This window comes from Ammospiza caudacuta, chromosome 6 (genome assembly GCF_027887145.1).
Source record: "Ammospiza caudacuta isolate bAmmCau1 chromosome 6, bAmmCau1.pri, whole genome shotgun sequence".
Lineage (NCBI taxonomy): Eukaryota > Metazoa > Chordata > Aves > Passeriformes > Passerellidae > Ammospiza > Ammospiza caudacuta.
In genome coordinates this window covers 45,414,730-45,429,793 of record NC_080598.1, presented here as the reverse complement: position 1 = coordinate 45,429,793, position 15,064 = coordinate 45,414,730, and the positions used below count along the sequence as shown (strand labels likewise).

The window sequence follows — 15,064 nt, the reverse complement described above, 5'->3', positions numbered from 1 at the left end:
ATCTACATTTCTACATTTCATCCTCACTAATTGCTAAATCTCAAGACAAGACAAGCAGGTCACAGCAGTAGTCACCTGAACAGCCATTGCTCACAACATTAAGAACAATTAACTATGCAAGTCTGACAGGTGGCAGAGTAAATGGTAATGCATTAGGCAGTTGAGACAATGATATACAACTTAAATAGTATATGTAAACATATATGGAACAAACATGAGGGGAAGAGTGGCATGTATGAGGAGTACAGAATCAGTTTTAGCTTGCTTTTTTATGCATATCTCTAATGAAACAAATCTACAAATCTGGGCACTAGAGACCCAAGTGCACATATAAGTTTTAATACAAACGGCATTGCTCTAGCAGAGGAGGAGATTAACTGCTGCCTAAATGTAATCAATTGGGAGCTAAGACAATGATGTATAAGATTTGGGCCCTAAACATATTTGCACGTGTTGAGCCTACTCTGAGGGCATTATGTTAATACATCCACAGCAAAGAGTAATCAAATAGTCTCCAGGAATACTGACCCGACCAAAAAAAATGCTTTTAAAGCATAGATATCACAGATCACACAATGACTGGGCTTGGAAGGGACCTCTGAAACCCATCTCATCCATCCCCCCTTCTAAAGCAGGTTAACCTTGAGGAGGTGCACAGGATCATGTTAATGCATTTTTTGAGTATCACTAGAAAAAGAAATCTCACAAGCTCTCTGGGAAGCCTATTCCAGTCTCTACCACCTTCACAGTCAAGAAGTTCCTCCTGTTCAGAGGGAACTTCCTGTGTTTCAGTTGTGCCTATTGCCCCTTCCCCTGTCACCACTGAAAAGAGTCTGGCCCCATCCTCTTGACATCCATCCCTAAGATGTTTTGTATACATTGATAAGATCCCAGACAAGTCTGTTCCTTTAATTCAGGCATTCCTTTCTATATTCTTCTGCTCAAAGTGAAAACAAAATAAGGTCTTAATTACCATATCTTTAAGTCCTTTTTCTTAAGACCCTGAGGAAACAAGACAATTGAAATCCAATCCTACTGACTTATAAGACAGGCCTCCTACTTAAATCTAAGTCATATGCATTCAAAACATCCATTTCTGTTTTTACCACAGCACAGAGTAAATTTTGTGCTCTCTACTTTACACATTTCTAGAATTAAAGTGGAACTTCAGGGTCTAAATACCACTATAAAAGACCTAGGCCAAGAACCAGGGAGAAGGGAAAGGGAATACACCACCGGATGGAATTTACAAGGTATTATCCATACTATCAGAACAGTGCCTGTGAACTTGGTTGTGAGACGGACCAAAGACACTTATTTTACTACAGGGGAAAGAAAATAACCATCTACAGAGTAGGTTTCTTGACAGATGCTGAATTAATAGAGTAAGGATTAGGAAACAGTAGCTCAAAGCTCAGGACCTGCATTCAGCCTGCTACAGCCTTTAGGCTTTCTAGCTGAAGTACGGCAACCCCAAAGCAGCTTGGCAGCTCACCTCCCTCTGCAAGATGCTTGTGTTCCACTTGCTTTGGTCTGCCCCATTAATCTTCTCACCATCAAATTTGCTCTTACCTCTTGCTTCCTGCATTAAGTTCTTCTAACAGAAGGATAATATATTAAAGGAATAATAATAACACTGATAACAATAGTCTAAGAAATACATACTTCTTTCTCCTATTTCCCCTCCTTTGATTAGTCTCCCAGCAAGAGCAGCATTAATCACTGGGACAAGAGATAAAAGATAAAGTCCAATTTGAATTTTGCTGTGTGCTACTGAGAATGTATGTGTGTGTTCAGGCAGGAGGGAGGGAGGCCGCAGGATAATCTGTCATTTTATATATTTATGCTGTTGGAGGCAGTTGGGACTGGTTCTCCATTGTTACCACAGATTAAAATCATTCATGTCCTTATACTTTCATTGGAGGTCATCTTTCAGGAAAAGAGAGATATTATGACCAAGTTAAATTCAAGCTATTTCTGCAAATCTCTGTGTATGGCTTGGACACCGAGGCAATCTCTTGGATGTTAGAAGAACACAACAAATAGTATTTTTTTGTCCTTACCTGACCTGACTCTTTTTACACTGAGTTTTCTTGCTTTGAAACAGTTATGAGAAAAGAACAGCAGCAAGTGAGAGGAAAAGGTGCATTTTAAATTATCTTAGTACAAGTGAGTGATCCCAGCTCTATTCTGACTTTGAACTGCCATGGAGGATCCATGGATCCTCAGATCTCCCTTCCAGCATTTCTACTGAACTGAGTCCCAGCCAGCTTGGCAGAAATAAAAGACTTTCTCCTTAGGGAACATGGAGTGTGGAGCCAAACAAAGACTAAAAGTAGAAGAGTGGTTACTAGGCCATATAGAATGAGTTTGTCTTTCACTAAAACCTTTACTTCTCCAAAATAGAGTTCCTAGAACCATCAGCCTACCAGTTCTGGCCAGGTCACTCGCCCTCTTTAAATCATGCTGGTTCTTTCCCATTTCTCTCTGAGAGAGAGGTATCTCATCCTTTGGACTTTAGTTGTCATCTGCCCCTCGTCATTCATCCTTTCTGTATGCACTTTGATACATTTAGCCATTGGAGCATTTTCAACATTTCCTACTCTCTTATTCATGCCTCCTATAAAACTACGGGTATTCCCTAGGAGTTGTCCTTACCCAGAAATCAATTTCCTTAGAACACCTAATCTGAGACCCAGTAAAATGGGCAATACAGCACCAATCAAAAACTCTAAAAGTAATTAGTAGGGAAGAGGATCCCTTTCATTGGTCATTTTAAGGCGAAAGGCCAACATATTTTGTATGCAAATACCAATATCAAATAATAACTTTTCCTCCAAAAATCCACTGTAAGGAAAAAGGGAAGTGTTTATATCCTATGCAATACCAGGAGAACTGAAATCTAGTTTTCACCCCTATGGCTTTATTTTTCCTCGGGAATTTTGTGGAAACACATTCTTATCTCTCGGAATATAAAAGAAGTAATTTTTCAATCAAAATGAACAACATCCCACCTACTCATATGCCATCTAAGGGAGGAGATAAAGAATTGGTGGTTGCATAGCCTGTCTTGTTAAACACTACTTTTACGAGCTGTACCGTGTCAGACATATCTTGCAAATCAGTGACAACTCATCCTGCAGATGAAAAGAAACTAGCAGAAATCCTTCTGCTTCTGTTAGCTAACAACATCATCATTCTGCAGAAAATCCAAGGCATTAATTAGATGGTTTCAGAAAGCAGGTCTGTCACAACAACACGGATGTGTTTCCAATTTCTGTGCATTCACTGAAATGAATGATCTAGGAAAAGTAAGAGGTACATTCCCACCTCTCTGCTAGTCCTTTAAAAAAACCTAACAAACAAACAAAAAATCCCAAAACCCAAACCAAACAAATAAAATGGAACTATATGTTCAGGAAGCATTCTGGCAATGTCTGCAGCTTCTAGGCATTTCCCTGAAGTATATAAATAGCAAGAGGAACAGATATGCTATAACAAAACATGAGCCAATCCTCCAATTATATTTTAGCCATAACCATTGATTCTACTCCATTTGTTTCCAAGTAGTTGCTTTTGCAATATTGGATCTCTTCATCATATCTTGTCGCTGCACAACTATTCTAGAACAACATACTTCTCCTATTCTTTCACTTGGCTTGGGATCAAATGTATGGTCAACTAGAATAGCTTCAGTTCCTGAGTACTGTATTAATCAGATTTTGAAAATAATCTTTCACGTGACTTTCAAGAATCCATTTTGACAGGGTAAATGACATGTCTAAATGCACATAGGGATACTGTGCTCTGAAAAAAGGGCATACTGATGTTATTAATTTTACTTTCTGAGAAATGTATGCCTGACTGCCTGAAGAAGGCAGGTATCTGCTTACTACAGCTGTTATTTCATCTTCCTATTCTTTTATTCAAGAAAAAGGTGTGTTCTTGTTCACCTAGAGGCAAGTAAAAATTTCAACAGTTCTTGATCAAGGCAAAATAAAGTATCAGAGAAAAATCTAAAAAGATTCTGAAATTCTAGAAAAGTGCTAGACCCGACCCCTTTTATCCTCCCCTTGCTTTTTGATGCTGGGCCAAGTCTTCATTTTCAAAATTGACAGGAGAACAGAACTGGGTACATGTGTCAAAAACATCAGCTGAGGTTTTGCTGCAAGACCTAAATGCAGACCTGTAAGTTAAGGGAATGTAATCTCAACCCTTTTAGAGATGAATCAGCCAACTCAGACCTTCTGTAAACTATTAGACTGAAGAAATAAAAAGGCAGTGTGGATCCTAACAAAACACACAGAAGAGTGGCTGAAATGACTACTTGCTAATGCTGCTATATAAAAACAGGCTATCCAGAGAATTAGCGTAAAGTATATTTTGAGAAATCATGCTACATGCCAACTTGTGACTCTCAAGTTTGCCATACACATTCAGTCAAACCCCTTCCCTGGAGTCATGAGACAGACATCACCATTTGGACCCAAAAATGGCTACTAAGTTTGATGTTCCAATATCACTGCTGGTAATGTCAACAAATGACAGCACAGACCCATATATGCATGAGCTGTTTTACATGCACAATGTTCATTATCACTGTAATTGTGCTTAGCAGTAATACAAGGCTGAGTTTACTTTCATCATCAGTACCTGTCAGCATGGGCGAGTATAGGCTGGAAAAATAATATTACAGCAAAATCACATTCTTCTTTTGAATGGGCACTGTACTTGTGGCTCACTTATGGCACTTCTAGAAGACTGGATCCCTACGGCACTTTTAGAAGTGCAGCACAACTGTCTTCTGCAGTTGTAGATGAAACCATGAAAATGTAAGAGTCTATTTTAGGTTATATGAACATTACAGGTAATCTGAGTATCCTGAAAACAGCGTCAATAAATATAATTTAAACACAGCATACCATTTACACATCTAATACTCACTTGGAGAATATTTTTGTGCCTTTCCCATACAGAACATTATCATACCATATACATGTTTCTGGTTAGGTAGCTACTACATTACACACCAAAGATTCTATATTTCAGCGTGCACTAAATTTATTTCTCAATTACATATTTGTAAAGTATTTGGAAGTCATTTGGTATTATTGAATTAGTAACTGTAACCTACATGAACAATAGACTGCATGAAAATTTTCAACATTTGGATTCTTGCTTCCAAAATCTGCTTTCTTTCTCTGCTCAAAGCACGCTACCATTTACAGAAGAGATCTGACCGTGAATAAGTAAATGCCATTTTGTGAATGTCACTGCAGAAATGCAAGAGTGTAGTATAGGAGAAGGGATTCCAATCTGAAGCATTTGGAGCTTTGGTCTCTTGAAAAAAAATAATGGAGGAAGAAGCGGATAGAAATGGGTAAGAGCCAGGCTCCGTAATTCTCGGCTGTGCCAATGAGCCAGTGAAGTCAGTCTTTAAAGCAGAGACTCATCAAAAGCTCTTTTTTCATTAGAGCTTTGCAGTCTTGGGATGAAAATGTCACTAGTGACTTACAAGAAGCAAAAACCAAATTAAAGGCCAATTTCTTTCCCTACCAAATTATTATCTATGAGTGCAAAAGAAAGTACCTAGGCAAGACCAAGGGTGAGACAATTTTATTTGTCTTACTGACAGTGAAAGTCTAATTAGACTGACAAATCTTCTGTGCTATTTTCCTTTGTGATATACACTGTAAGGAAGGATTTAGCCTGGAGCTGCACGTTATGGAAAGACATTAATCAAGATTATTGGACACTCAAAAGAGAACACAGTTAGAAGACTGAAAAGCCTAATGGTTAAAAATAAAGGTTGAGAACCTTATTCCAAGCCATGACAATGGGCTGGACTCTCCATATAGATAATGGGAAGATCTCCTCTTCTACTCTCTAGAGAGAACAGTCTGCAAGAGAGAACAGTCTGCATATAATAAATCATGAACTGTCATTCTATGGCTCTAAGATCATAGCTGAAAACATCTACAAGTAATTTATTCTTGTCACCTACAAGTTATAACAGTTTGAACAGTTAGGCAAGTGTCATTTTCCACATCTCAAGAAGTTGAGTCGTGCCCTGGCTATGTTACAGAGCACACAGTTTCTGGCGCCTCATGGAGAGCATAAGTTCATCTGTCCTCCCAGACGGGTTCTGATCTCTTTTTCACAAAAAAATGTTTTGATCTTGGGTCCTCAGCCATCCATGCCATAGACCAGACTTATTAGGGACCTGCCCTAGAGCCTCCAGGAGATTACTTGGTTCTCCACTTGGACTTGATGAACTGAGTGTGTTTGGAATGGAAGATGTGTATCACAATGAATGATCTCTAGACTAGCTTTAGTAATTAACTCCACACAAATTGTTTGAAAACTGAATGACCCAGCCGGAAACAGAGACAGAATCATGAAAGCCACATGAAAGCAAATGGAGAGTCTCCTAAAGAGTTTTGAACAGCGACTCATAAAGAGAATTCTGACCACTCAAGCAGCTGCCATGGAAGGAAGACAAGGGAATGAGTGTCACTCTAACCTGTTTTCACAGAGGCATCCCAAATTAAAAAAATCCCTGAAGTACTTCATTAATAACTGAAGTTGTTCTTTAAATCAGCATATAGGGACAAATAGGGATTCCAGAACCTGTAACTAATGAAGTAACCCTGTGAGAAGCATGACAGCCTTGCAAGATTGCAGTGTGGCTCAGCACAGTGACTCTCATGCAGAAGCAGTCTGCATGACGTCTTACCGTATGACACAGAAAAGCTAGCAGTTTGTCTTTCAGGCCTTTGTGGCTAGTGTGGCAAAACAGAAGTCTCTGAGAGGATATTATCATTACAGGAGAGTCTGATGTGTCAGGGCCCTGAGAGGCAGCAAGAAATTAGTACAGCACATACCACTTCTGAACAGACTGTACTTAAATTCCATGTGTGAGAAAGTCAAATCAGTGCTTCCTCTTGTGGCAGTGGAGCACAAGCACCATTTGCAACTCACTGGAACAAACATAAGTCAAAACTTCTTTCTCTCCCTTATTTTCAGTTAGAAAAAAGAGTCAGCTCTTGCTACTTCCTTCTCTGAATCACAGGAACATACCCAGCAGTATAGCATACAGCCATATATCTCACCTGTTTCTCATTCAAATCCTAGCTGTCCTCCTTTGCCTTGAGTTTTACTGCCTTGCAGAAATTTAGTGTAAATTTATAGACATTTTAAATGCTAATTTCAGTGCCACTGAGTATTTCCAGTAATATTTTTTCTCTCAATTCCCTTTATCTTGGTTATTTGTCCAAAACTATATACTATGCCTGAGATCTTCAAAAGTTAATGCATATCATAGGCCTGAACATGTACTGTGTATTTCTAAACCTCTTAATTTTGCCAGCTGTTTTATTCTAACTCTGCTCTAAAATACTTCTGTCAGTACTCAGACTACCTAACTGCAGAAGGTGGCTTGGTGTGTGTCACAAACAGAAGATATCTTTGCACTTATCATGCTCTTCTCTAGTTTCTTAATGAGTGATGTGTAAATCTAAGTTCTTCTGAAATTCCCCTGGATTTTGTAACACTTTGTGATTACTGCCTTGATATTCTGTACAAGGTTTATATGCATTTCAAAAAGGAATAGTTTAGGTTACTTACATATGAAAATGAGTAATAAAAGTAGCACAGATACTCCTAACAACTCCTATAATTCTTTATCATGATTTGTGCTATTTCACGTTAGATGCTTGACTTTAATTTGTATCATGCCAGGTACTTTTACAATTGGACAGAACTGTTCTGCGCCAAGTAACGTGCATGTGCAGAATAAAAAAGTACATTTTGAACCCTAGGAGTCTGCAATCTTAGCATAAAACAAGATACTACACATGGGTACAGAAACATGGATAATAAAACAAAAAAATGTGACAACATTGATTGACTTGATAAACAGTCGTCTTAGACCATCATCAGCCTTTTTGACTACTTTTTGGCATGCATCATGATGACAAAAAACTTTCAATGGGATTGGAAAAATAACCTGCTATTGCCTTTTGTATGGTATCAAGGAGCAGAAAGATTCCTATGATCAAATCTAAGAAGTGAACAAAAAGTGCCTGAATCGTGCTGATCGGAATCAGAAGAGGCTAAACTTTAAACAGCCTTGAAAGCAAAGAATAACTGTTCATATCTGAGGAGAAAAGAAAAATCTGGAACAAGGTATAACTAACTGTATTTGTATCTCTCATAGCCTTAGGTATCTATATTTTATGTTTCCCAAAGAGTAAACTTGCTCTATTAGATTTTTCCACCACTTAGATCTAAAATTGTAAGCAGGCTTGATGATGGTGATGTTGAACACAAGCAAGATAAAATAACCATTAGGCATCTGAAAAACCATGGCTGGAGACACTGCCCAAAGAGGAAAAGACAATTTCTTCTCACTTTCACCACACAGATACTGCAACTTAAGCAGACAGAATCAAATTCCACCAAAAATAAGGAAGAAAGCCAAGCTATCTCTGCTGCAACAGCGATAAAATGGCCCAATATTGAAATGCAGAAAGTTGTAATGGAGGTACATATTGACCTTTATTTTTCTTTCAGCGGGTAGCATGAAGTGTCAAAGAGTTATTGCTTTAATATCAGCTGAGATGAGGCCATTTGTTGTGGTGCATGTGTATCCAGGAAATCGCTGCTCTAACCATGTTTTTAGAAGCACTTTGACACTTTATTAAATCTTCTTGATGCTCTTTCAGCACACAGTGGTCTCTGTAGGCTGAGTGAACTGCCACGTAGGCTAGGCAGGAAGCTTTCAGAAAGAGTTCCTTTTCAGGCAAGCCAGCATAATTTCCAGCTTGACCCAGCCCATAAAGGTCCAGTGCCATTTTCTGTCCACTGGTATAGCTAAACACAGTTCTGCTGCCTTTAAAAATTATAGAGGGCAGGATAAGAACCACAGACTTTATCACTCTGGAGATGTAACTGTACAAATATTTTCTTTAAAATTAGAACTAGTCACTGCAGAGAAGGAAATTCTCACAAAGTTTATGACAGACAGTGACCAAACACAGGGTAATTTCCCCTCATTTAGCTATAATTTTATAAAATCACCTACTGGGTGTGTGAGGCTAATAATTCAATTAATCCCAGTCATGTTGCCACCTGGATTTACAGAGTACCAAAGCAGGCACTGTTAAACCTCAGCTTGGAATTAATTACTCTAATAGCTGTAAATTCCACTGGAGCCAGACATACCTCACAGAATTGCTGTGGTTGGAAGGGACCTCTGGAGGTCACCTAGTCCAAACCTCTGGTCAAGTAGGATCATGCAGAGTCAGCTGTCCAGGACTATGTGCAGATGGCTTTTGAATTTTAACAGCATGGACTCTCCACAACCTTTTGGGGCAACCTGCACCCATGCTTAGTCACCCTCACGTTACAAATGTTTCCCAATGATAAGAGGGAAAGACCTGTGTTTCAGTTTGTGCCCATTGTCTCTGGTCCTGTCACTGGGCACCACTGTCATCTTTACACTCTTCCTTCAGGTATTTGTACACACAGTTAAGATCCCCCACCATGAGCCTTCTCTTTTCCAGGATAAGCAGTCCCAGCTCTCAGCCTTTCCTCATACATACTTTCCTCCAGTCCCTTACTCATTTTAGAGACCCTTAGCTAAAGACTCCGGCAGCTCCATCTCTCTAATGATTTCCAAACACATTTCATTCTAGTTGGTAACACAATAACATGATAGCATACTGCTGAAATAAATAATCCACAGCTCAGATTGGTTAGTCACATGATTCTTTGCACAGACAAGGACAGCCAATTGAAGGCGTTTATTTCTAATCAGTACCATGCTCAGGCTGCCACAAAAGTGGTTCCAAAACCACTGCATTTTAAGGGTTGAAATAACTACTTTGGGACAATTAAGTCAGATAATCTGAAATTAATTAATTTTTTAATTAGGAATGATTTTTACCAAATAGATGGGAACTACTCTATGTTGGAACATCTACATTTTGCAAGAAACTGATCTTGATAGCATTCCTTCAAAATCCTCTGCAGGAAGGCTATAAAAGGGAAATAAAAAATGACTCCAAATGGAAATAATGCTCCATTGCTTTTCTCCTCATTATGAACTTCACTATTGCAGCAGTTCATCCTGTCATAATAATAAATAACCATACACCCACCTCCCATTAAACTGCATAATTCTCTTCAGAATACATTTCCCCACATATGGAACTTTTGAAACATAGTTAAAACCTTGTTCACATTGTAACAATCTCACACAAATTGGATTGCACGAGATCAGGAGCAAAATCCATTCCCACTCTTACATGTATGTGCCACAACAATTCAGCCAGCTGTTTGTCCTGTGTCCAATACAGTAGGACAACATCTTTAAAACAAAGAGTTTCATGGAGCATTATTCAGAGAAGATAGCTCCTATGAACTTACAAATGAGCAGCAAGACGAATTAAGATCTGAAGGAAATGGAGAAGACTAAGTGACTCACCTGGATGCTGGGCGGGGAGCGATTTTTCCGGGTGGTAGTGGTCGCCATCGTGGTTGTGGTTTCCATGACTGTCGTCGACATTTCTGGTGGCACCGATGTTGTGGGTGTTGTTCCCAAGATGGAAGGGACTTCCCCAACGAGTCGGACGCTTCCATTGATTTTAATGTTGGGGTTGTTCTCTGCCGCCATGTTGAGCACTTTCAGGCCATTGTAATAGAGCCCGGAGAGCTGGCCTTGGAAGAGACGCCCTCTGTCCTTCCCTCCTATGGCTATTTGCGCCTGGGTGTTGAAGATCGTTAACTGTCGTCCTAGTGAAGGGGGGTGAATAACATTATTGACAGACATTTCCTTCAGTTTGCATACTACATTGAGCCCTGGCCCGAAGTGATGGACAAAGGAGAAGTAGATTCATTCTTGGGAGTGTATATGATGACTGTAGAGAAACAGTATGGAAGTGTGGTGCCTAAAAGTCATTAATAAGGATGGTTAGCCTGAAAGTATGAATACCAAAAACTGAACCTTATACCTCAGCATCCACTCACACATAAAAACTCTGGAGGATCTTTAGAAATGTGAACCTGTTCTTTTAGGATTGGATGGATTTTAAGCTACAAATAGGACTTCAACATGTGGCTATTTTTGTACTATCAATTCAAACTGCAGTACCTGTCAAGCTTTAGCCCATAAATAAACCTTCTTTTGGACTTTTTGGTTAAAGCAGTAGATTAACTCATAAAGCCACTTTTAACAATGCCAATGTTTCAAGGGTTGGCTCAAAAACAGTAAAACATCAGGTAAAAAGGAAACGATGTAAGAATTAAGTAGGAGTGTTATGATAGGATCAGTCATAATCTTTCACCTGCAAACTTTGTGTTATGAAGGCTTGAAAATCTAAACCCAAGAAAACACACACAAACATTTCTGATGTCTCTGAAAAAGCAAAGCTTTTGAAATAGTGAGGATAACAGTGCTTCAGATGGTTAAGCCCAAGAATGGCTTACTCCACTCTACAGACAGTGAAATTCAAATGTAGGCAGGGTTATGTGGTTTAGTTGAGGTCACATCTTGAGTGTTACAAGAGGTCCAATACCATATGTAATAAAAAACCCAATTATTAAAAATAAATCTAATAACAATTGCCAATTCACCTAGTTCTGCAGGACACTTACATCACATTCAGCCTGGACTGCTCTATAAATACTGTTTGTGTCCTAGGCTGCACTAGGTTTACCATGTTAAGAAATAAATTGCTTCGTGAAGTGCAAAGGCAGTGCCTATAATTTCGTTATTCCTCAAAAGATTAGGGGCATGCCACCTGAAATCTGCTGAATTAGCAGACAACCAGACTGGACATTGCTCAGAAGGGTTATCAATGCAGCTTCAAGTCAATCATCATTTAAATATCTTGCGCTTTTCCATTTTTATGAAGTTTGAAATATGTTTTCCAATCCCAATCCCACTCCCCAGTTTTCATTTGCCACTTTCTGCCTAGTCCAGGCTGATGAGCAGTGCAGAATGCCACCATGTAGGAAAGCACAACCTACAATCCACTGCTCATTCCTTCACAGCCAGTGGTTAGAGTAGATCAAAATACATGGGGGAGCTCACCAATTTTGGTCGTCGTGGCAGGTCTCGAAGCCAAGTGGTGATGCGGTGTAGCATCATCTTATGGTGACAGGATGGACCATGGGGAAGAGAATGGGGACAAGAGAAGAAATGTATCTGAAAGTAGTTCCTGTCCCCAAAGAGGGCCCTAGCTAACTAAGCAACAGTATATGGAGAGGTGTAACACACAGACATGTGGAGGTGGGCTGCACATCCCCTGTGCTCCTCACTCTCAGATTTGTAAATGGAAAATCAGGAGTTGGACAGGGTGGAGTAAGTGCATTGATGAGAAATGAGAAATAAAAATGGGGGATTATCCTTCCCCTGGAAAGTGTTGAAACACCTGATGCGATGTTCTGCATCTCAGGAGGTTTTAAACTTGCCAGAGGCAACATGTGTCTGTTAAACATCAATAAACATGCACTGAAGCCACACATCTCAGAATGTAAACAGAGTTTTTACTCGTGTCTATGACAAAAATAGGGCCCAGTAACAACATCTGTTAAGATATTAATCTCTCTCAGCCCAGCTCCTGTCTGAATTAGAGGAAATGGCACTGTACACTGCAGAAGGTCAAACTCCTGTCCCCATACTCTCTCCTCAGACCTTGCTTTTCTTTTCTGTCATGTTGTGCTTTGGATTTTATAAGGGATATGTAGTAAGAACTTTACTACATCATTTCTCTAAATATGTTCCCTCCCTCCAGCACTATAGTCCTGTCCATATTGTCCCTGCCCCCAAAAACTCAGACATGGCACTTGCAACTGTTCCCTTCTTCCCATCTCACACATGATAGAGGTAAAGATGAGTAAAGAAGGGACTTAGGAGTAAAGGGACTTATTTCACTAATCTTGAGATGTTATCCCTAAAACAGATGGAAGATAATGGTCAGTTCAGTTTTCCATTCGCTTTTCCATTTCTTTCTTCCCTTGAATTAATTTAGTATCTTTTTTCATCTTTTGCCAAAGGGAAGAAGGTGGAAGGTGATAAAGGAAAATTTTTTGCTTCTCCAGGTAGGAGAGCTCCCCAGACAAGAATAGGAGCGGGGTTCTCTCACTTTTACTGAATGATTATGACTCAGCTCTGGATATTAACTATTCTAACCTAAGCTCATAGCATAGCTTAACGTCTGTCATATTTCTTGCATTATTTGCAAGAAGGAAGACTAAGTATATTAAGCCTGAAAAAAAGAGACCATGTCTCCAATTCTGGGCCTTCATCTACATCTTCTAATGTTAAAAGAAAGTGTACACCAAGGAGGTGACCCTTTTCCAGCAAAAATAAAAAAAAAAAGAAATTTGATTTTGTATTTTGGAGTCTTCACTGTTAAATGGTTTTCCAGATCAGGATTCATGCATTGCACCATATGGTTAATGCTGGAAACCACACTAAAAATGTGTTTGCTAAAAGAACAATCACTTGTTGCAGTCACCTACTACTTGAAATTCCTCATTCTTTGCTCTAAGATGGTGTGCGTGTGCATGGTAAAGACATCAGGGAAATGAACATGGAATGAGAAAAATCTTTGGAGAGAATATGAATTCTGCCACCATGTGTCTCTTCTTATCATTCTTTGAATGGAATTTAGATGAAGCCTTTTACTTCCCCCAAGTAAAATTTATCTGGCCACTGGATTTTATTGATGAACTATTTATATTAGTAAATTCTACTAGGTTTGTAATTCAATTCTGCAGTGCTTTTTTTTTTTTCCACAGAGAACTCTTCCTACTGCTATATTAGTGTCATACTAAAGAAAAATAATGAGGTGTTTTGTAAGCATTCTGAATAGTTCAGGCTCTTGTTTCTTTGCTCTCTCATTGTCTTCATTTGGAAAATGGAATTCTAATTAAAAATACCACAGAGAAATCTGAAGTGCAACTTTGTCGTAGCACTAGAAGAGATTTTGGGCCTGATTTTGCAAATCCTAATTCATACTAATAGTACTTGCTTCAAAAGTACAGCCACTTACATCAAGGAGACTTTACAGGTAAGAGAGATTTGAATAATTAAGTGCTTCTGGGATCAATCCTTTTGATGAGATGCTTCTGGGTCTTTATTAGCTCATCCAATTGCAGAACAGGTAGCATCTGTGCTTTAGCAGACACCAAGTATTCCGCTAAGGAAATCTGCTGGATTTATGACTACTGAAGTTGAACAATTTAAGACTAACACTTCTTTTTATATTCACATACATAATCTCAATGAAGTTAATAGCATTTAATATTTTGCTTATTATTCATGCAATTCCAGACAGTAAACCTGGGCTCTTAAAATTATTTTAAACTAATTCATAGAATTTAAAAGCCCTTCAAAGCCAATAGTGATGACACTTCAGAAAGAGAATGTGTTATATTTGTTTTCCAAGAATGGACTATTTCATTATCATGAATAACATAGCAATACCAAAGGAAGACCAAATCTACAGCATTGAAAAATGTCAGTCAAAAAGTGTTTCATCTTACCTCACCCAAGCCAAGAACTGACATGGGCAAGACAGCTATTCTATATATGCTGACTCTTTGATGAATCTATTCCTCCATCCATCAGTTTGTCTTGCTCCCTTTTGAAGCTCCCCTTTCACTCACCATCTTTGTAAAGTCTTCTGACAGAAGGTTTCCATGTTACATTAATTGTTAGATGGATTACCAGATGGATGAGCAGGCTGGTGAACAGCTATATAAATTACTCATTCTTATATTTTTTTTAATTTGAGTGGTACCTGTATTGCTGAAAATGTCTATTTTGGAATGAAACAACCAAGTTACATTGTCTCAGATGCTACCCTGCACAATTTCATTCCCTGACACATAATGGAAAGACTGAATTTCCCTTCACTTTAGTAAAAACATAGGCCTATCCTTCTAGCCTGACCACATCCAGTGCTTTCAGAGTGCCTGAAGACTCAAATATTGTCTCTTTTAGACTCTAGTGCATGTGTGATTGTCTTTTAACAAAGCATCAACATCCACA

At 38.9% G+C, this 15,064-nt stretch overlaps 1 protein-coding gene across 7 annotated transcripts in view; it reads right to left on the bottom strand.

Annotated features, from left to right (window-relative positions):
- The window catches only part of NRXN3 (neurexin 3), a 908,017-nt gene that overhangs the window by 96,712 nt on the left and 796,241 nt on the right, over window positions 1-15,064 (bottom strand). For 6 of the 7 annotated variants that reach the window (XM_058806342.1, XM_058806340.1, XM_058806341.1 and 3 more), the window contains 2 exons: window positions 10,490-10,797; window positions 4,352-4,354 (listed from right to left, as the gene is read on the bottom strand). In XM_058806342.1, the coding sequence (XP_058662325.1) occupies window positions 4,352-4,354; window positions 10,490-10,797 (311 nt within the window). The remainder of the gene's footprint in view (window positions 1-4,351; window positions 4,355-10,489; window positions 10,798-15,064) is intronic. The other variant, XM_058806344.1, reaches the window with a different exon arrangement.